General features: G+C 43.6%; 1 protein-coding gene across 4 annotated transcripts in view; it reads right to left on the reverse strand.

The window, feature by feature from the left end:
* MYOCD (myocardin) overlaps positions 1 to 22,339 on the reverse strand; it is a 316,680-nt gene that overhangs the window by 113,876 nt on the left and 180,465 nt on the right. For 3 of the 4 annotated variants that reach the window (XR_006416965.1, XM_044453728.1, XM_044453727.1), the window contains exon 2: positions 19,224 to 19,468. Coding sequence is in view for 3 of the 4 variants with exons in the window: in XM_044453728.1 (XP_044309663.1) it covers positions 19,224 to 19,377 (154 nt within the window). In the remaining variant the exon portion in view is untranslated. Of the gene's footprint in view, positions 1 to 19,223; positions 19,469 to 22,339 lie in introns of those variants that run through there. The other variant, XM_044453730.1, reaches the window with a different exon arrangement.

The following is a 22,339-nucleotide window of genomic DNA, read 5'->3' on the forward strand; positions in this document are numbered from 1 at the left end:
AGACAGAGACAGAGACAGAGACAGAGACAGAGAAAGAGCCTTAGAGAAAACAACTATTTCAAACAAAAACACTTGACTTTAGGGAAGAGTGAAACTCCAGATATCTCCAAAAGTTTTATTTGCCAATACTTAGATTTTATTATGAATTTCTGAGTTTTAATAGCATGTTAAAAACATAAAATACAAAATGTCTAATAAAATCTGAAGGGCTTTAGCTCTGTCATATACAGAACAAATTCTAGGGTTAGGCCACTGTGGCTTATAACCCTGAAAGGAGCAGATAGCAGTGTAAGCATCTGCCTAGCTTTGCTCCATGTGTCAAATGCACGCACAATTCTCTTGGGCACAATCCTCTACTGAGGTCAGAGCATATAGGATTGGGTGGAAGTCCTGTTATACTGGCGGCATGCCAGAGACACTGCATTGGATTTCCGGCACCTGTGGAAGACTATCTTGTTCTTGGGACACTTTCTTGTTGACCATAGAAACAGAGAGATTCAGAATGGGCCTCCCAGGCCATCTGAGTCTGGGCTCCAGCCAGCTCTGCTTGTGACATGCCTACCATGTGCATGTCCAGTCTATCCTTGAACACCCGTAACGATGGGGCCTCAACCACCTCCCGGGGAAGCCCATTCCACACCCTCGGGATCCTGACTGTCAGGAAGTGCTTCCTGGCATCCAAATGGAACCTTGGCTCCCTGAGCTTTGCTCTGTTGGAGCGCGTCCTGCCTTCCTCTGCAGGGGAGAACAGGTCTCTACCCACCTCCGTGTGAGACCCCCCTCATATACCTGTATGCTACCAACAGATCCCCTCTGAGGCTCCTCCTCTCAAGGCTGAAAAGACTTAGTTCCCTCAGTCTCGCCTCATACAGCTTTCCCTGCAATCTGGCCACCATCCTTGTGGCCCTACTCTGCACTGATTCCAGCCTGGCTATATCCTTCCTGTAATGTGAAGCTCAGAACTGAACACAATACTCCAACTGCAGGCATGCCAGAATCATATAGAGTGGCAGTAATACCTCTCTCGATCTAGAAGCCACACTTCTGGCTATGCAACCAAGGGTGGCGTTCGCCCTCTTGACCACCGCGTCACACTGCTGACTCATGTTCAGCCTGCAGTCAACCAGCACCCCGAGGTCCCTTTCACAAGTGCTGCTCTCCAGCCACTTGCCCCCTAACCTGTACCTATGACACCCATTCCTATGCTCCAAGTGCAAGACCTTGCACTTATCCACATTGAACGCCATTCTGTTGTCTCCTGCCCACTTCCATAGTCTGTCCAGATCCTTCTGGATCTGGAGTACCTGCTCCTCAGAAATAAGTGCCACGACATCCTCCAAAGCACAATCACCCAAGAATGCTGCTTGGTGAGATTATGCCACAAATGGAGGGAACCAGAAAGCCACAAAAGGATGCTTCACTGGGATGAGTGGGGGAGGGAATGGAAGTGCTATACAAGGCTAGAAGTCTGTCTGGGCAAACAAAGCACTGGACAGTTTCATGCCAAAAGGAGAAAGAGAAATTATGGTCCTGGAAATGTAGCCTAGGATGCTAGGAAGGATCAAAAGCACTATACAGAGTAAAATTAAGGTTCACATGCATTTCTATGTAGGTATAGGCAGAAAATGACAGTGCTGGTTGGGAACGTCTGAGGGTGGTAGGACTTTTTTCTATCTATTCCTGCATAGTATTGGATCCTTAATAAGCTTTGAAAAAACAACTGATGTAGCCATTGTCTTGCTGTCTGATTTTAAGTCCTTCACCCAAATAAATCTCACTGTATTTTAAAGAGGCAAGTTGCTGCTGAAACATGAAAACATCCATAACTGATGCAGTGCAAATGTATTTCTTATTTTGATATTTACACCTAGTTGCAAACATTTCTGTGAGACATGGCCCTAATATTTCTTTTCACCCCAAATGAGAGATTTTTTAAAAATGTGATTGCATGCAAAAATATTGAGCTAACCATCTATACTCTGTTATGAGTTCCAAAGCCATTAGGGAAAGTGTAAATAAAGCATCAGACAGTGATTTAGAATAAACATATTGAACAAACACTTCCATGCTGCTCCTCAAATTATATACTGTCTGCAGACTCCACTGGCCCATCTGAAAATCAGCTACTCTCACTGGTCTTTCCTGGCAAACATGTTCTAAACTGTCTCCACTGGCTCTTTCTGGCATCAGCTGACCAGATCCAGTCTGCAAGAACATCCATCAGAGGATAATCTTACAGACTACAGAGTGGACATGTCCCTAAAGTTGAATGTTTGCTATTGGCTCTGCTCCTGGGATGCACTCCAAATCCACATTGTACAAGTTTAAATTATCTACAGGATGGTGTAGGCAGAACAAGGGGCTTTAGTTATCCTACAAGAAAGTTTCCAAGGCAAAATAGGGTTTTTTTTTAAATGTTGCAATAGGATCCCAATTGATGTTTGACCCATGCTTGGATTTCATTTATTTTGCAATAGTAATAGTAAAAGCAATAGTAAAAGCAATAAGATATCCCAGTCAACACTATTTTGGAATGCATAAGGAGAGGTATCACTTCCAGAAAAAGAGAAGTGCACATTCCCCCCTACTCTGCATTAGTCAGACCTCACCTGGAATGCAGTGCTCAGTTTTGGGCACCCAGGTTTAAAAAGGATGCTGATGATCTGGAGAGGGTTCAGAGGAGGGCAACCAGGATGAAAGAGAGCCTGAAAACTTAAGTCTTATGACAAGAGAGCCTGAAAGAACTGGGTCTATCCAGCCTTGAAAAAAGAAGACTATGAGGTGACATGATAACACTCTACAAATACCTCAAAGACAGTCACAAAGAAGAAGGCCTCTTCTCATTCATCACAGAGTATAGGACACTGAGTAGGACACCAGGTGCAGGCTAGACACAAGTGAGGACTTCCTACAACAGTGGAACCAGTTGCCAAGAGAAATTGTGTGTGCTCCCACACTAGAGGTACTCAAGAAGCAAACAGACACTTATCTGAGTAGGATGGTATAACTGGTGTCCTGCAGCAGCAGGGGATTGGACCCAATGGCCTTCTTGGCTCCTTCCAATTTTGCAATTCTGTAATCAAGTGCTTACTCCTTATCACACAACTATTTCCAATTTGTCAATTACCAAACCAATAATTTCACTAAAATTGTCTATTCTTGCCTTCCTGCTTTTAGGTTGCCCATAGGGTAAGAAGTAATTCCCAGTAGCCAGTAAAAACACCAACTGTTCTCAGAGACATAGCTTTAACTCCCTATCAAGTTCAGTTCTGATATGCCCTACCTCTGAATGTAGCTCTTCCATCAAGTGCTGTGGCCATTCATTCAGAACCAGCAGGTTCCTACAAAAAAACAACCACACAAAGAGAGGGCCCTGGGAGAGCCAAAGGCAGATTCTAAATTTAAAACACTTAAAATTAATAAAATATTGAATCACTGAATTGCATAAAATATTGATTCTTATAGCACTGCAGCTGCACATTTCCTGTCTGGCTCTTTTATCACTGCAATTGGGCACAGCAGTGGGTAGACTAATAGCTAAATTGCTCAGCATTCCACTAGATGTGAACCGCCTCACTTTACTATTTTAATGTGTTTCCTATCAAATTCCTTTTAGCAACAGACGATTTTGTTCTATGAGCTTGAGGTCTGAACTTATAAGGTGGCTGGCAAAACACAGCAGGTTTAAGAATAAATCATTCCCCTAGTATATCCCAAATTAGATGGGTTTCACAGATTCACAAGGTGTACATTTCTAATGCTTATTCAAAAAAGAAAGTATTTTAATCTGGAAAGCAAATTAAAGAAAGTAACCATGCCAGGTCAGTCTAGACCTAGGAGGTTGCAGGAAGTCACATTCATAATAGATTTATTTCAGCATCTGATACTATAAAATACAGCATCCATTCCCAAAATACCTAAGAAACTCCCACTAGCAACATATTAGGGAAATAACTTAATCATGCTAAAATGAAAACAACTGGCACTTTTACTGCAGTAATTCATATAATAGCAAGTGAAGCACCCACTCAGTATGCTCAGTGTATTTTTTCCAGCACTCCGTGATTTAAGAATTACCCAGTTTTGCTTCTTCATCCAGTTACAATTGTTTCTAACCATTGCTTGGTTAACAGTGAGCCAGATTTCAAGTATCTATAAGGGTCACCATGAGCTAAGATACACTCTTGCAAGCATACAAATGGAAAACATGGTTTAAAAACCTCCTTATAAACCACCCTTTGGCGGCATGGACATTTCATAACTAATTGCTCTGTACTGATCACAGATATCAGCCATATCTTCCAAAAGGCTAGTTGTCTATATATGGTCAGAAGATTGCAGGGCCAGAATATTTGTTTTGTTCTGCTAGAATCAGATAGCTTTGTGCCCATCTCTTACTCCAATGGGTTGGAGCTAGATCACTCGGCAGAAGGTTGATTTGCTGGAGAATTAAAAACCTACAAGTCCTCATCGTTGCATGTGACAGTGATTAAAGCCAAAAGACATGTTAAGGAAAGAGCCACAAGGAAGTAAAAGTCACCCGTATCTCTACTAAGAAGTGTTCAGTAAGGCCAACCTGCACAAATCCACTTTAGTTGGAGATCCAGTTCATTATATACCTGTGTTTAAAATCTATTATTCCTCAGGCTGCAACTATACTTCATTTCTCCTTTTCCCAGTCTAAGGTCAAAAGTAGTAAAAGAGGTTCACCTACCTGCTTGTACTTTATGTACAATGGTGACATAGCCCATATTCCACTGCACTGGGGCCACTTTCCGGTTGCATTTTATGTGCCTGTGTGAGAGTGGTAGCACATGTGCGTGTGTGTAAGGTTGTTATATGTGGCTTCAGCAAAATGGATAACTGTAACCTCCCACCAACCACCTATTTCTATTTGGACCTCTCTCATCGTTCCTCCTATTTCTCACCTGCAGACTTAGGGATACTACCCTTCTCCTTTTCTGTTTCTACATTTTAAATTTGTATTTATACTTTGTGCTCAAGTTAGTGCACTCAAGCCAGCCTGTAACTATCAAACAAATAGTGCAACATAATAAAAAAGCTACAGGAAAGCAGCAGCTGCATCAACATCTTACAGCTCTACAGCAATCAAGCTCCCCACAAAGTTATGAGTCCTCTTTTGCCAAATAAGGTAGCCATGTGCCCTAATTTACAGAGGACAGTCCTCTGCCTGATAGTCCAATTTGAAGTTAACGATACATAAAGAATTGCATCCGGGACACATAAAAAGTTGGCACCCAAACAGAAGACTAAACAGGCATAGGTACAGATCACCTGGTCACAGCTTCCACTTCTTCAGTACAGTGGGCTGTATTTTATTTGTATTTAAATTGTAACCATTCTCTTGAAATGAGCGTTTATAGCTCTAAATTGGCATATGCAATTTTTATGCAAGTAGACATCATCATGTCCTCTTTTTCTGTTAATACCGTCCTTTTTTTTTAGCAATGCATAAATGGCCACCTTAGTGCCAAGTGCCCAGTAGATTAAGGAAATCTTTAACAGCAAAAGTTCAACAAATCTTCAACAAAAAAGCAACAACTGACTGAGCTAGGAAGGCCTCTTGTGGGTGGGCATTCCAGACTCATGACTGGAAAAGTGCTATTTTGCCTGGATTCCCAAATACTTCATTTCCAGACCAGAGAGGTCTCAGCATAAGGCCCCACCACTGAAGGAGGCTTCATGGAAGGGAGGGCCAGTACGAGGCTCGCTCAGGTCCAGTGCACAGCGCTGCCAACAAGCCCATCGGCCGCTCAAGCTCCTTGCCCACCTGTTCACTTGCACACGGTGCCCCTCCCGCTGCTGCTACAGCCCCTGGCCTGCCTGAATGCAGGACCCCCCCCCCCCCGCCTTGCAGGAATTGGATGGGAAAGTGGCAGCTCTTCCTCCTCCTCCTCCTCCTCCCTGCTTCCCTTGTGCAGCTGGCCCTGCTGGCAAACTGCTCCAGCACTGGGCTGGCCAGGCCTGTAAGCCCCACGCAAGCTCTTAAAAGAAAGAAAAAAGAATACAATCAATTAGAACTGTCTTCTGTTTTAGCTTTGTATAATTTGTTTCCAAAACCACAGGCCTGGTTTTTTTTTTAAAGAAACATTCACCAGAACTGATTGAGTGGCTGGAGAGAAGATTAGAGATTTGGAGCTGGGCTGTTGTTGGAACAGAGAGAAGTGGCTTTCGGTCAATATAAGAAGCTGAGTAGCAAATTGAGACCCTACTCTACTGACCACTAGAAACCTGCTCAAGACTCAGCTAACTTTGTTCTCCCCTATTGCTTTTATATCCCATCTTTTTCCTCTTGTGAGGAATGTAGCACTTTTATCCACATTTTCAAACTTTTTCCTGCAACCATAAGTATACAGATGTGCTTTTTAAAATGAATGCTTGATTCCTACAATGCCAAATTCCAGACCATTTACCAATGTCTTGCCTGTATGGTAAATCAGCGCATGTGCTGAGTATAGATGGTCCTGAGGCTAGGATGCTCAACAGCAGGCCTCTGAGCATGGAGAAGTTCTGTATGCAGGATACACACAATTCCTCTTGCTTCTCCTCTTGGCCCTCTGCTTTTCCCCTCTTGGATGCCAGTCTAAGTTTTCTGTTGCACGGCAGGAGCATGTGACTCAGCAACACAAGGTGATTTTCACCAATGGCAGCAAGCATCCACCCTTTTCTTAGCAGAAACTTACTGCAGGAGCCAAATTCACGGACACCCTGATCCAGAGGTTCTGCCTTCCTGCAAGCACTCGCTGCTGCATCCTCACAAACACACGGCAGGCTGCTGGTAACTTGCCGCTGTGCTCCAAATCAGTTGGGCCCAATTGCCCTGATGAGCATTGTGGTGAGGTGTGCTGGAGGACATCTTTCCTCTTTGGAGCTGGCTTTTCCGCCTGACTGAAAAGGGTGAGCCTGAAAATCCAGCTCCTCTGTAACCTCTTTCTAGTTTAACTGGAGCAAAAGCTTTAACAATGCAAAATAACTTTTATTGAATTGGACAAGAGACATGAAAGTTAAATGTTATTTTCTAGGTTTTTTATACAAAGTGCCTTAAATAAGAGAATTGTGTGCTTTCTTCCCCCCAAAATATCCCTTTATTGATTTCCATCAGTATTGCATGAAATCATCATATTAACCTTCCCCCATTAATGGAATCAGACACACAAGTCTTGTTATATTAGTGATTTTCACAGAGTAACTTAGTAAGCTATTTTTAATGCTCTGCCAGAGACTTGCCAGGGTGATCATATTTTGACATTTGATAACAGAGGCACACTCATTTTGGCCCAGTTTGCTTGATTTCCAGTTTTCAGGAGAGCATCGGAATGTGACCCATCTGTAAGAGAAAGACTAAGGGAGAAGAGCACTCTGTCTGGGAAAAATCAAAGGCTCATTTCAGTGTCTGCCGGGACAAAATGGAACAGCAAGTCAAATGGAGAACAGAACTGCTATTTAGGCTTCAGAACGACGGGCCAAATGCCTTGCAGCTACTAAAGAGATCATTTTTACTCTCTTGGGCTTCCTTGCAGGCTTTGATTGCCATATGGGCCATCCTATTAACCCAGTAAGCATAATACTGGATCCTTAACAATGGCCATGCAATGCTTCGGGGAAAGTGTGCCTGAAGCTGGGCAAATTGGCCTGCTCTGGACGGGATCATGCTTCCCCTGACGGCAACTTGCCCCTTAGGAGTGCTCCTGAATCTTACACTGTCCTTGGCAGTGGACACACCCGAAGCAGGAAAGCGCAGGCACTGCCACTGCCCACCATTGTGATGGCTGCAGGCCACTCTTGCCCCCATTTCTGTCCCGCCCCACCTTGCCCATCTCTGCTCTCCCCAGCCTCCCCCAGAATGTGATGGGCACACGTGATGCGGTTCAATAACAGCAGTGCCATTTTGCAATTCATGTCTTGCAGCTTTCCGGTGTCTGAAGAGTTGCTCCAGAACTGAGAAAGTAGCCATGGTGCCCCTGATACATACATGCTAAGGAATATCTACTTGCAGAACAATCCTGCGGGTTCTTATTCTGAAGTCAGCCCCACTGCCTCCAAAGGACTTTACTCAGGTCATCCGGTCTCAGTCTTCCATGCTAGACTGGTATGTGCTGTAAATCACTATAGCCTTACACTGTGTGGAACCCCAGAGAATCCCAGATTAAAAGATAGCATGTAGAGCAAGTGAATTCTACCTAACAAAGTATTTTCACATAGCTAAACAACACCAGTTTGGTTAGGGTTGTGCCTGCTAGCCCATTTTGCGTAACGTTTCAATCTGGGCTTGGCAGGAGTAAGCATCCGATAAAGGGAACCATGCACCCAAAGATTATGCTGGAGTGCCTCCCATGGAGATGAAGATAGGACAGGAGCAGGAGATTTCCGGGATCTCATCTGAACCAGGCCACAGTGCCAGAATATGTTTTCAGTGCCAGAATTCAGCCTTGGAATCTGAGAACAGAGAGTGTATCTGACCATGCACAGAGATGTGCTTCACACAGTCGCAGGTTGTTTAATAAACCACAGTGGCTGGTTAATCACTCTGTATATTCCAGTTGCAGGCTGGGGGGATTAACATAACTATCCTCAGCAGTGCAGCTTGTTGCACATGTGAACCCAGCCAGGGTGCTTGCTGAACCCAGCAAGGCAACAAGCCAGCCGGATGACATTCATATGGCACAACAACCCACGCTGCCAGGGGGAATTGTGCTAGTCATCCTGGCCTGCAATCAGCAGGCAACAGGCACACAGGGGGACGGAAATAACTCACTGTGGCAGGTGTCCTCTGTGATCATGCAAACCAGCACATAGGCTGGTCACTTATAAATGACCAAAAGAAGAAATGCACTGCCCCCCTCCCAAAAAAAGGAGATGGGTTTGCATAAGGTGTGCACATGCACATGTATAGGTATAGATGCACCTCTGGAGAGAATTGTCATAATTAAAAAGCAACACAGCACGTACAGGTCTAGCGCAGAAGACTGGGGCCAGATGAGGTGGGTGCTTTGCTTGGCCTGTTGTGCAGGAGCTGTCAGAGGGCAACTCCAAGCCCATTTGTTCCTTCTGATGGTTTATCCTGAGACCAGATTTGGACTGAAGAGTATTTCAGACAGAGAAAACCTTCAAAATGCAGGCAGCCCTTCCAACAGAGTGCTTTCCTCTGTAAAAGGGGACACATGGGCACTCTAATGGGAAGATTTCATCTCTCTCAGAAGCGACGAACAAACCTCTGTGTGCACACAGCTGGAATCATGGGGAAATCATCCAGGTCAAAGGACATACCTTTAGGGTCTCCCTCACTTTATAAAGGAAGCACTTGGGCACACTTTGCCACTATTTCTATTCCAATCGAAGAAGCAAACTCCCTAATAGCTGCCTTGTGTGCTCTTGCAAACAGGTCTTCAATTGGAAACAGATGGGCATTGCTCCCCAGCCCTCAGTAACTTCAGCACCGAGGCTGCAGTTCACTTGCAAACACCTTCAGGAATTCTGGCAAGAGCTCTGTGGTGACAATGATGTTTATGGGATGTGTGCGTCCATCAGGAAGGAATCCGTCATGTTTGCACTATTATTATGATTCTTCCCACTTTATTAACATCCTTGTTAGTAACCACAAGCCTTTCTGAACGCTGCCCCGGCACTTGCAAGCACAGCTTGCAGTGCAACCTGTGCAAAGCTCTTCAGAAGTGAGGAAAGAGACTGCATGAGTCGTACTCCCATGACTTGTACTCCCTGGGGGTGCAGAGTAGAGTTGCTCTAAATGTGGCAAACCTTTGGTCTCCGTGGGCTTTGTGGCTGTCACAACATGGCCATTCACATCTTCTGGCATGGATGCCGGAGCCAGAAAGGGCCCACTCTCTGCTAGAGCACAGAAGCAGCAGCTCCTGTCACTTACGTGACACGGGGAATGAAGAAAGTGTTGGAGGAGGAAACTGGTGGGTTCTGTCTTTCTCCAACTGTTGATACACAGGAGGGGTGATTCAGATGAAAGGCTTCCACTCCTGCAATGACAGGAGCAGCAGCTGGCTTCTAGGAATCTCAGTGGCTGCATTCACACATGAACCTAAACTATGTTTAATGTTACAGACCCGACTCAGGCACAAGCCCTTCCCGCTTTCTTCACTGAGATTCTTCGCTTCCAATCATGGCTGAGATTGGAAGCTTCTGCTTCTATTTTCAGTTAACCACAGTTTAATATTTCATTCTAATACTAAACTGTGGTTAACCATAACTATGCTTTATTAACACAAGTAAGGCTGTGTGACACAACATCAACTTGGCCAAATTCCATCTGAAAGCTACTTCTGAGTCATATCTGTATGGTGAACTTTGCTTTTTCCCTTGTGCATGAAAATTCAGGTGTATACCCATAGACATTTTGCAAAATATGTGCTTCAGTTGTGCATATTTTAAAATATACACCCTTTCCTCATTGATTAAAGCACGTTTGTGTGCATTTTTAATGTGCGTTTTTCAAATGTACACATTTTCTGAACACCCACTGTTATTGTTCCACAAAGTGCATCACAAGCTTGGAAAGGAACAGACTATGCCAAAACAGACCTGCATACTTACTGGTTGTATGTGAAAACTATGCGGGACATAAATATGATCATGGGCACAGTCATGTACATATTTTATGGATAAGCATCCACTGGAAACCTAGAACTTTGTTGCATTTTTAGCATAAATTCACTCTGCGCAGAATATAATCTCACTACTGCTCCTGAAGGGAAGTCATTCCCGCAAAGAATTCCCTGCACAGCAGCAAAGAGCAACATAATGCAGGGTTGGCCTTGTTGCACTGGGTACGGCTAGCGTCGGAAGGCCGCGCTTGGTAGGGACTTGTGCCCCCCAAAAATGATAGCTCCAGTGTGAGGCTTTGGCATCTCACAGAGCCACTGTTCTTGTATGTTCTGAAATATTCCCAAGCTCAATTTGGGATGAGTTCCTTATGCATTTATACATACCTGTGCTATTACTGGCATGGCGACAATATACGCTACATTATCTGAGCCCACTAAAGCATGATGAGCTGGGGACAATCTACAGTAGGCATTTTTATCAGCACTGTAATGCCTGAACTCACTGGCATGTCCCATGATGCTCAGCCCAACCGTCCCTCCCATGCTTTTTCTGCCAAGATATCTCAGCTTTCTTCAGAAATGTTATATCATGGGTTTTGTTTAGATTTTGAATTTTTCTCCCAGTATGTGTGTGTACACACACTCAGTGTACTTGCAGTGCTGTTCTGGGCTGAGGACAAGTGGTTTCAGATGGTTCTTGGGCTGCTGCAGGACAGGGAGAGGAATGTCTTACTGGGGCTTCAGCAAAACAGGAGCTTCAGGAGCTTTCCTGCCCCCCGCCAACTCCTTTCTCCATCCCTGACTTATAAAGCCCCCACCCCCCAAATAAAGTCTGGGTTCTCTTTTGAAGCCTTCTTGATTGTCTCTTAGTCCTCTTGTTCAAAAAGCCACTAGCTGAAGTGCATGTCTACTCAGAAGTCAATCAGATTGCCTTTCAATAGCCTTACTCACAACTAAATCACATTGACCTCAATGATGGGAAAGTTCATGGGAGGTTGTACTTGATGGCTTTTGGGTTGAGGGGAATGGGGGTGCTACTCATCCCACTGGGTTCCCCCATAGGGCTGGGAGGACAGCGACAAGCAGCCTCACCCTTCCACCTTCCCCTTTTTGTGAGGGGGTATGAAAAGCAGTCAATTATTGTTCCCTTAAAAAAAAACCCAAAACTAATCTCACCTCTTCTGCTCTTTTGCATCCTTGCAGAGCTAACTGAGCTAAAACACAATCACACACAAAACCAAAGGAAACTTAAAGGCCATTTTCCTGCACATGTCCCCTTTCCAGTTCCTCCGACTTCTCCCACAGTGGCATGCCATGTGACACAAGCCCACTTTTTCAGCTGCCCAACTGTGATAAATGCATTTTGTGCAAATGCCACAACGATGTTCCCTTATAAACAGAAAGTGTTCCAGTAGAGCAGTTCCCTTGGAAGTGATGCTCTGGTATATCTCACAGGATCCTATACTGGATGTGTGACTAAACATCTTGAACTCCCTTCCCTGCCACATGGCATTTCTTAAGTTGGTTACATTCTGTGGCAGGGCTAGATTTGGGTAAGGTTTATGCAGTTGGGTCACCTATTTTCCATAGCCTGGAGTGTGAATCTTATCAAATATCACATTCAGCATTATTCATCGCATATGGTGAGAATTTTTGTCCTTACTCAGGGATTAGAATATAAAACAATACATTTGTCACCACCACCCCTTCCCAGGGCACTGCTTAATGCCTGGGATATATATTAAAAATGTTTGATATGGGTTATTGTATGAGTATGCCAAGTGTCAAACTTAAGACTCAAAGTGTATGATTTTAGGCTTAACTGCTCCACTAATAATCTCTAGAGGCAGGAAAGAGGCGAGAATCAGCTTGATCAAACAAGCAAAGCTTCTTGTTTATTTGTATGATCCCTGCTAAAACTCCAGAGAAATGAAGGGGGTGGCAGGAGAGGAGAGGGAATGGGCTCAGCACCAACGGAGATAGGAAAAAAGTGACCCATCTTATTGGTCTAAATAGAAGCTTTTTAGAGTGGGATGGAGAAGCAAGAGGCGCCCATTTTAGCACTGCTGACACGGAGCACTAGCATGAGTCCACTTGTACTAAATGCAGCAGCAAAAAACAATCCGAAGCAATGGCCTTTCTAACACAGGTCTTTAAAAAAATCCTTTATTTAAAAAGTTTTTACATAGAAAAACCTTACCCTTGTAGATGCTAATATTATTATTCATTGCAGGTTGGAAGAAGGGCTGTAGCTGAGAAAGGTTTAGGGCAATTACAATAGCCTTGCAGTGTAGACTCTTACAGACATTGCATGTTAGAAATGAAGCTCGAATTGCATGACTTTCTAGTCAAAAATTCCCTGTTCCCAGCAAAATGCAATTCAGGTTTTAGAGTGTTCTCTTCTGAGTGTTTTTCAAGCCCCTTTGAAGGCTCAGTCACATGCGGAAGTCTTAAATTCCATTCATCTGCTCACTGTAGATACACTGTATTTTTAAAGGTATGAAAAAGAACATCCTACACACAAAATCAGATCTAAGATAGGAAGAATATGAATGCCTGCTTTTGCTGTCACTCAAAATGTGTTGTCATATGACAGCTATTGTGGAATCCTGGATTTCTTCTACTGATTCCATGAGAAGAACTCACTGCTGGATGGAGTGTGATATTGGATGTTGTCTGAGAAAGATAAAGGGATTTGGTCCCCCTTGGTGGCATCTGGGGAGGACGATGATGGGGAAGCAAAGGAAGAGAAGGGAAGGGAAAATCGGAGCAGTAGTCCTCTCTGATGATGGCTCATTGATTGGTGTTTAGTTGTCAGAAGGTTGGGAAGGCTATGTGAGTTGAACGACCTCATAAAAGCTGAATCCAGAAGTTGCTTAGAGACAAGGCTAAGCAAAAAAGTAGTCCAGAAATGGTGCTCACAGGTGGCAAGGCAGGCTGGTCAGGTTTACAGGACCAGGCTTTGCACAGTTGAAGCTGTCAGTACTGGACTCTGGAAGTCACCAATGGGGCAAGTTGAACGGCTGCAACCTCCATAAAGTTGGAAGAGAAAGGAGGTGGTTTCTTGCAGATAGAGTACGAAGTGGTGTGCAAAGGCTGGTTCTGTGTGACTAGGACTGCTGCTTTCAAGGCATGCCCCCAGAGGAGAGTGGAGTGGTTCCTCCTGGCCTTTTCATAAAGGCCCCGAAGTGGAGGTAAGAGTTTCCTTGATGGGCCTGAATAGGGCTTTTAATAAAAAATTGATCTGAGCAACATGTATCAAGGTCTGTTTCACAAACTCGTGGCCATCACTTGAAGTCTGCTACATTTGATGCTCTACACTGGATGATAGTGTTGACTCAACTGAAAAACATGTTTGAGGAGCTGTGAAATCTTGGACCAGGGTGTTTGATTTTAAAGAAGGCATTGTGGTTAGAAGAGGAGGGGTGTGAGGCTAAAGCGTGGGACGAGAAGATGAGAAGCAGTGCCAAAGGAGGCCCATGGGCACACCGTGGCCCAAAAGTCCATGAAGAACTGGAAGAGGCCCTGGCAGAAGGTCCTGAATTTAATTCCTGACAAATTTATTTAAAAGGTAGCCAGTAACAGAAAAGCTCTCCACCTGGGAATGCTGAAGTGGACAGCATTAAGCAAGAAGGGCAAAATGTCTGACCTGATATAATGTGGCTTCCTTTGTTCCCATGGCCCCTTACTGAGTTGCACAGGCTACAGGTCTCTGCTTATATTTGCAGCCGAAAATAGATAGTGAGGAAACAACAGAGAGAGGACCAGATAAGGAGAGTAGGGAGGAAAGAAGGGTGCAAGCAATACTTGTACAAGTACTCAAAGCTTGATTACAGTAGAGAATGAAGATTAAGAGGATAAATCAAAGGCCACATGGGGAAGGATGGGGGTGATTTGAGGACCAGAAGACCTTTGATCAGCTGAAATAAAATTGGAGAAGCATATATTCAAAGGACAGACACTGAAAATGGCTGAACAGTTTTTTCCCACCCCTTTTCCCCATCTCCACTGACATTTGAAGTGATGTTTTTCTATGCAGAAAAGAATTCTGTGTAAGATCCGTGTGCATCTTCTTAGGTCCCTCTCCATTGCTTCAACAGGCAAGACATTTCAGTATGACAGGGACATGCTGCAACGGACCCACTAATTTATGACTGGCCTAGAATAACAGAATTTAGGATATGTACCTGTTCTACACAATTGGAATTCTCAAAACCTAGTAAGCTGATCCAATCAAAAAGGCACCTTCCAGAAAGAGACAAGACAGTGTCTCTTTTCCCCAAGACTGTCTGGGGAAAAGACAGTGCAGATTTTCTGTAGGGACAATACAAGATGCTTATCATCCAGGATTCCATTCCATGAGGAACTATGATTATGAAAGCACCACAACCCTATAAAAATAGCCCTGCATCAGTCAAGTGTCCAACACAAAGTAAGGGGGAGATCCTGGAGCCAATGAGGTAATTATATAATTCTCACAGCCAATTTTCAGGTTTATTTTGATCCATGACCTTATTTCATTGCTTAGTCACCATGGACTGAAAAAGAATCTGTGATGAACGTCATTTAGTACATTTTTATCCACTGATATCCACAAGTATCCAAACATGTTCTCTGCCTCTTGCAATTTTATCCTCACGACGACCTTGTAAGAAAGGTTAAGCTAAGATTGTGTGACCGAACCAAAGTCACAAAGCAAAGTCACCCAGTTTCAGAGCTAAGTGGAGATTTGAATGTGGGTCTCCCTAACCTCAGGTCCAACCCCATGTACACCACACTGGCTCACTGGCTTTTTTAACCCTGATCCAACTGTGTCTCTAGCTCCTGATTCAGCACACAACCACAAACCCTTCAAAAGCATTGTTCACAACTTCATGTTAAGTCTCCACTCCACACTGCAAAGCATATTATGGTTAAGGATATGACAAGGTGGGCTCTTGAGAGACACAATCTTTCCGATAGTAGTCTTGGAAGATGCTTCAGAGGAAAAGTCTCTCTTGTCCTCTGAATGGGCTCCCTGGAGTTCAGCCTCGGGATTCAGCCAGCCAATGAGAAGTTTCGAGATCACCTTTAACTGATTCAAATATATTTCTGAATCAAGATGAGGAATGCTCTGTAGGCATTTAGTGTGGAGACTGTATGGTCACCGCAGAATAATTACGAACCGTTTCTGTTGTGTTTACCTGATGTTTCCAGGCTATGCTCTTGCACGGTACTTGTGTGCAGATTAAGTGCAGTTTGGAATTCTAGTATGTTATGGAAACACTTTCCTGTGACAAAATATGCAATGAATGACTTGGTTTGAAATCTTGCCAGCCTGTGCGCGCTGCTAATCGCAACATTAAATGACTTTTACTTAGGGTGAAAGTTCTTGCGATAAATCATGGAAAAACTGACTTGTGCTATCTTTAGTCACTGTGCTGTTTTGCTCTCACAAGTCATTCACAGCTCTAAAAATACAGTTTATATCACCACATTCTTGGAATTCTTTTAGTTCTTACATTCTGATTTAAGTGGCATTAAAGTCCCAGCTGCAAAGTTCAAGGCTGCAGGATGATATCTCATCAGGAGATTAGCTGTCACCTGAGTTCAATACATTGTTTGCAATATTTATTTGACTTGAGCACCAAGGCTAATGCAGGAAAGTCTGCCTGCACATATACCTAGTACCTGGTTATGTGGAGCAAAGGCTAAACTGATTTTAGGACAAGACAGCCATTCAATAAGCACATTCTGAATGCAATATAGGTTTAAACTGAAACACATGCATGGAGCAGAGGCTGCTTGCCCAGTGACTGAGCCTTGTGGAGTTTAAGTTTCCTCTCCAAGCCTACAGGGATTAGGTCCTTCCATGCACCTTCTGAGAATACCATTTGGTCTCACATGTCTTTGCCATTTTTCTATTGATTAACTTATAAGACTTTATCTGAAGTAGTTATTAATATAAAGGCATCAGCAAGTCTGGATTTAATTACAACCTTCCCCAATGCTTCATAGTTTATGCAGAACTGAATGCTTTCTAATTTTCCTTCATAGGGACCACTAGGTACATGGTGTTCTTTATCCCAACTGGCACTTCAACAAAGCCGAGCAATAAAAAGCTTCATTTGTGTAATAAACTGTGGTTCAGTCTACTACTTAGGTACAAGGTCCTTGAAAACATGCCACCTTTTCTGCACATTACATTAAACTCAAACCAGATGGACACTTAGAAGACCTTGTTTTCCATTCAAACAAGTCAGGGAATCTGCAGATGGAGAAGTATTTTTCACATTTGTGTCCTTCATTCAAGGAGGTCAAGAAGCACCTTTCACTTCACAGCAACTCTAGGAGGTGGGTTAAGCTGAAAGGTAGCAACTTGCTTGAGATTACCCAATGATGAGTATAGCACCCATCCTAAGGTTACTTCAGCAGGATATGATCCACTCCCAGGTGGTTGCTTCTTACACTACTAATGTTAAACAGGAGTAGATGATGTGCGTATGTGTGATGACAAATGAAACAGCTGCTTCCCACACTAGCATCATCACTTAGGGTGGTGGGGCTTATGCCATGGGATTTAGCAACATTTCCACCACAACCACCCATATTATGTCTTCCATTCTGCCCCTACTAGAACTGCATTGCAGAGAAGATGCAACTGTGTCACTTGTGTAACATTGGAACAGGCGGGTTCTGTACATGCCTGTTCCCAAGTACATGTTCCACGGAGTTCAGTGAGACTCATCCCAATGAGGTATATCTAGAATTGTAGCTAAAACTATCCATAATGAAGACCTGACACAGAACTGAATTTTCTATCCACAATCCAAACCCACTGGCATACACCATAAATTCCTAGCTGAGTTTCCTTAAAATCAGGAGCAGCAAGCACAAGCAGGATGTTTCCCTAAAATGTTTAGAGAAATTCAGAATTTGAATCACTCAGTCACATAGGTATAAAACTAACTGGTAATCCTGAACCTCTCCATTGCCAAAAGTCAGTGGTAAAATGATAAATTCTAAAGTCTGGGTGCTCATCATGCCAGACCCTCTCTCTCCAGCCATGGCCCCAGGAAGAATCCAAGAATCTTCCTATCAAGAAACCAATTGTAGCAATGTTCATCTCCATCGGGAGCAGGCATTTTGTGAAGCCTGCCCATAAAGACCAAGTCACACCAAAATACTATGCATTATAACAGGAAACAGTGTTTTATTGCTGGCAAATTTCATTTTCGCCTGCCGGCTGTGAGGACTGCAATTCATTTCAGTGCAGAGAAAGAATTCAGAGGGGTAGGCAGATGACTGCTAAAAACTTCCAGTGCTGCATCACTGTGATCCCTGGCTCCTTTACACCACGGCAGAGTATTATCTTGTCACTGGCCCACATAAGCCGAATCCCACCCAAGGGAGTCAGTGCTGTCCAGTTGGCATTCAAGAATACATCGAAGCCTCTAACTTCCAGCATACACAGAAGCTGTTACACATTTATGCATACCTAGAACACAGCTGGTGCTTCACCTCATATCTTGCTTTACTTAAGACTGTAAACCTTACATTTGGTGGCTAAGAACAGGTAAACAAATTAAAATGAGCAAGCCATCCATACAATGAAATAAGAGCAAAAATAGACAGCATCACCAAAGCTACTAATAGGAAAACAGTTGACAAGGTTAAATCAATTTAAACAAGGAAGCAGGACAAGTAGGAACAGCACAAATCAAGAGTGAGCTGCCCTAAAAGGTAACCCAAATAGCTAAATTTTTGCTGAGCAATCAAGGTAAATAAATTGTGTGACCAGGCAAACCTCTCTGAGAAGGGTATCCACAGGCTATGTGGGGGCTATGGCCGAAAAGGCCATGTCCTTCATGGCTACATGCCACACTTCATTCAGCAGGGGGACGTGGAGCTGCAAGTCCTCCATGGCTGAGTGGAGAGGACTGGGAGAAACAAAGCCAAGGAGGTAGTTCTTAGATCTTTAAAGAACCAACACTGTGAATTGAGCCTGGCACTGAACAGGCAGCACATGCAGCTCAAACAAGGTTATAGCTTTGCACTGCAGTAGTGAAAAGGATCCTTCATAGCCTCAGCTTTGTAAAGCAGTTCATAAGATACTGTTGGTTTGACTATCATGAATATCACTGAGAGGTCTGGGTGAGCAAAGAAGGTTCTCCTGCCCATGTCCATCTGCCTATGATTGTCATACAGTAAGATGGATCACAGACTTAAATAATATTTGCAGAAGTAGCAGCAATACTCGTAGCAGACTTACACGGGCTAATTTGGGCAAGGCAATATTGTACAAGCTTCTTTTCTTTCTTCTCCCTTCATCCATCTCCTTGCTATATATATACACACACTTAGGAAATCTCACAGTTATGACTGTGAACCAAACAATTTAGGTTGTATTCTATTCTTTTATGAATCACCAAGGTAGGACATGCCGGACTTAAGTATTCTTTCCCATCTCACCACTTACAATGTTAAAGCCTGCTTTTCAGAAAAAACATCATCCAGAAGGTCGAGTAACACGGCAACCATCCCGACATGTCTCAAAGCAGCCGGATGGCTGCCTATTAGCATGAAGCCCTGTGCTGCCAGCGTCATAGCAATCCCCCCTCCTTGCTCTACTCTGTTGAGAAAAGGACTCACCATTCTTCCTCTTAGCAAATGGAGGGGCCTGGACACATGGCTGGACAGTGAAGTCACTCACTTCACTGCAAACACCGTCTTCGAGGAACACGTCTGCATTTCTTTGGGGTGATCCTTTCTGGTCTGAAAGCTCCCGCTGAATCATGCCATTCATCACCAGACCTGAAGAGACTTCCTCAAATGACTCTACTCTGAATGTTCAGTGCTTCCCAAAGACCAACAAAAAGTTGTAAGCAGACGTGGCACTGGGGGGAAGAGAGAACATAAAAAAGTAGGAGTTACTCAAGGGCTGATCTTCATACAGCACCATTTGCTTCAGTGGCAGGAGGGCAGTAAAAGTTTTGACTCCTCCCTCACCTCCCTGTCTTGGATTCAGCAATATAGTAATTCTCGATATCCGGATTACCATGATGGATCCTTGAAGATCTGCAACTCATCATTCCTCACACAGTATAGCTCCACATAGGAGCTAGCCTTCCCCACTCTGCTATCAATATTTTTCAGATCAGAAATAAATAAAACATAACTGCATTTGGTTGCAAAGTAATGACCGATATATCACCCCAAGGTATCCTCACTCACTTGTCCCATGGTAGCCTTTATGCCTGGGTGCTTTTTCAGACCAAAGAACAGCGCATCTTTGCCTATCCATTTTGTAAGGACAACTTAATGCTCAACATGCACTGGTCCAGGGCTTATGGTAATAGTGTGATAAAGAGAGAATGCTGGCAGCACCTTTTCGTTTGTTTGTTTGTTTGCTTAGACATCCGTATTCTGCTCTTCTGGTGCCACAACACTTAAAACCCCCAGTATAGCCTAGAATAATAAATTCAGTAAAAATAAAATAGCACTTTAAATACAGAGGCCACAGAAAAAACAACCTGTAATGTCTCCATCATCCAGTGAAAGACATCCAGAGAGAGGTCCATCCTTACTTCACAGACTAAGATGTTCCACAGTATTGAGACAGCCACTAAGAAGGCCCTGACTGTTGTCACTATCAACCATGCTTTTACTTAGGTGGAACACAGGGAAGGTCCTCCCCTTCTCACTGTCTGATTAGGTAGCAAGATTGTGTGGAAACTGTTAGACTTAAAGCATACTACAGAGATATCCACTTGGTTCATTGTTTTACCAAAGGCCTCTGTGTTGGTGCTTACTGGCCATTCAAACAAAGAACCTCATTCACCAGAAATAAGAGAGTTCATCTTCTTGTTACCTAAGAAGATGCAGAAACAGGAAAATACTTTTGCCAGTTTGTAATAAAGAATAGGAGGGGGAAACAGTTTTTCTAGGGATCAAAAATTCTTAGTTCCCTCAATGTTCCCTTTGACATTGAGGGAACTAAGAATACACCTGCCCTCTGCCCTCCTCCCTCCCCTGTACACAGGTACTATGTTCTACCTCCATTACCAGAGGCAGCCTGCCTATTTACACCAGTTGCTGAGGAGTGTGGGCAGCTGGAGGTCTTGTACCCATCCTGGTTGAGGGATCCTGTGCACAGGTGTTTTCCCCCGTGTGAATGAAGAGCTGGACTGGATGGACCACCGTTCTGATTCAGCATGGCTCTCCTTGCGTAACACTAACAATATGCTACCATAATCACAACCATAATGGTGATGCATGCATTCCACCTCGGTCCCCTATCTCTATAAAAACAGTGACTGGTCCATGGTCCAATGCATTGAATCCACCTGCTTATGCCCATCTCCTTCCCTTGTCACCCACCCACAGACACAAGTTGTCAATGGCTGCAAAGAGCAGCGAAAATCACCTTTAAATTTCTAAGTTTGATAAGATTATTCTAATTCACATGCATATCTCTCAGGGCAAACACCTTTTGGAGTCTTTGCTAGGCAAGGTTTGTTTATTTAGTTTCAGGAAATGTGTTTAATGGTTCTTTGGTTTACCGTTGGCATCTACAGATAAACGTACAAAATTGTAGATAAATGTGTAGATAAATGTATATCTTGTAAAAAATCAAAAAGGTGGGGCATGACTTTTTTCCCATAAATTGGTTGTTTAATTTCTTATTTAGGTTGTTATTTTATTGTTGTTTAGGCAGTATAATTGTAAACCATCCTCAAGGCATCTGGCATTTAGGTGGTATATACATTGGAATATTTAAAATCTGGGGCTTTCCTTGCCCCATTTATGTGCAGTGTTGTTCTTATGAGTCTAGATTTGAGATTCCCAGCTTTCATAATACATTAAAATGGGGCAGGGATAATACACAAAACTCTGTATGTTATACCTAATTTTTACTGGTTAAGGGTGCTGCACAGCTGGTTAGTTCCATATACCAACAGTCCTTCAACAGCCCCCTGTGGCTCTTTTGGGGCACTTGTCCATGCAATTCCTCATCCTGATTAAGATTTACATTACTGTGATTTTGGCATGCACTGTGATCCATCCACAGCTGTATCCATAACATCCAAAATCCTCTTCTTCTTTTTTGTAATTAATAAGCAACAAAGAACAAGCAGCAACTGTTTATTCTTGTCTTTTCAAATATTCATCTTCCTTAGCATTTTGGAGCTCTTGATATGATGCATCTTTCCAATGGAAAGTTGTTGGTGATGACAGGACAATCTGGGAAACAGCATCTGCTTACCAAAAATGTAACTTTGTGAGGCTGAACATTAAATCTTTGATGAATTAGACCCAGGGCTTTGGTGACGTCTGTGCTGAACCAATATGACAGTTTTATATGGATTATGATTATTTATGTTTGTGAAAAATAGCGAACGAGAGCCAGCAAGGCAGTGTCAGAGGTTTGAGACCACCAGCATCGGTGCTCCTCATGAAGGGTGGGTGTGTGTGTGTGTGGAATAACATCTCTCTGAAACCTGGAGCATGTGCAGCATTTTAATTCTCCCTAACTGTAGCAAGGCCCTTCAGTGAAAGCCTGGGGGGTCACAGCAAGCCTTTCAGGACGCCGGCTTTCACAGCACACTCAAGTGGCACTGGCATATCGAGTTCTCTCCTCAGCCTCCTCACCCTCATGTCAGATTTGGCCTCAAAACATTCCACACTGTTCCCTCACTTCGGCTTGAACTTAAGTTATTTACAAAGCTTAAGCACACTCGTGCGCCTTAGAATGCATCTCCCATCAT

This window comes from Varanus komodoensis, unplaced genomic scaffold (assembly GCF_004798865.1).
Source record: "Varanus komodoensis strain SLA01 unplaced genomic scaffold, ASM479886v1 scaffold7_1, whole genome shotgun sequence".
Lineage (NCBI taxonomy): Eukaryota > Metazoa > Chordata > Lepidosauria > Squamata > Varanidae > Varanus > Varanus komodoensis.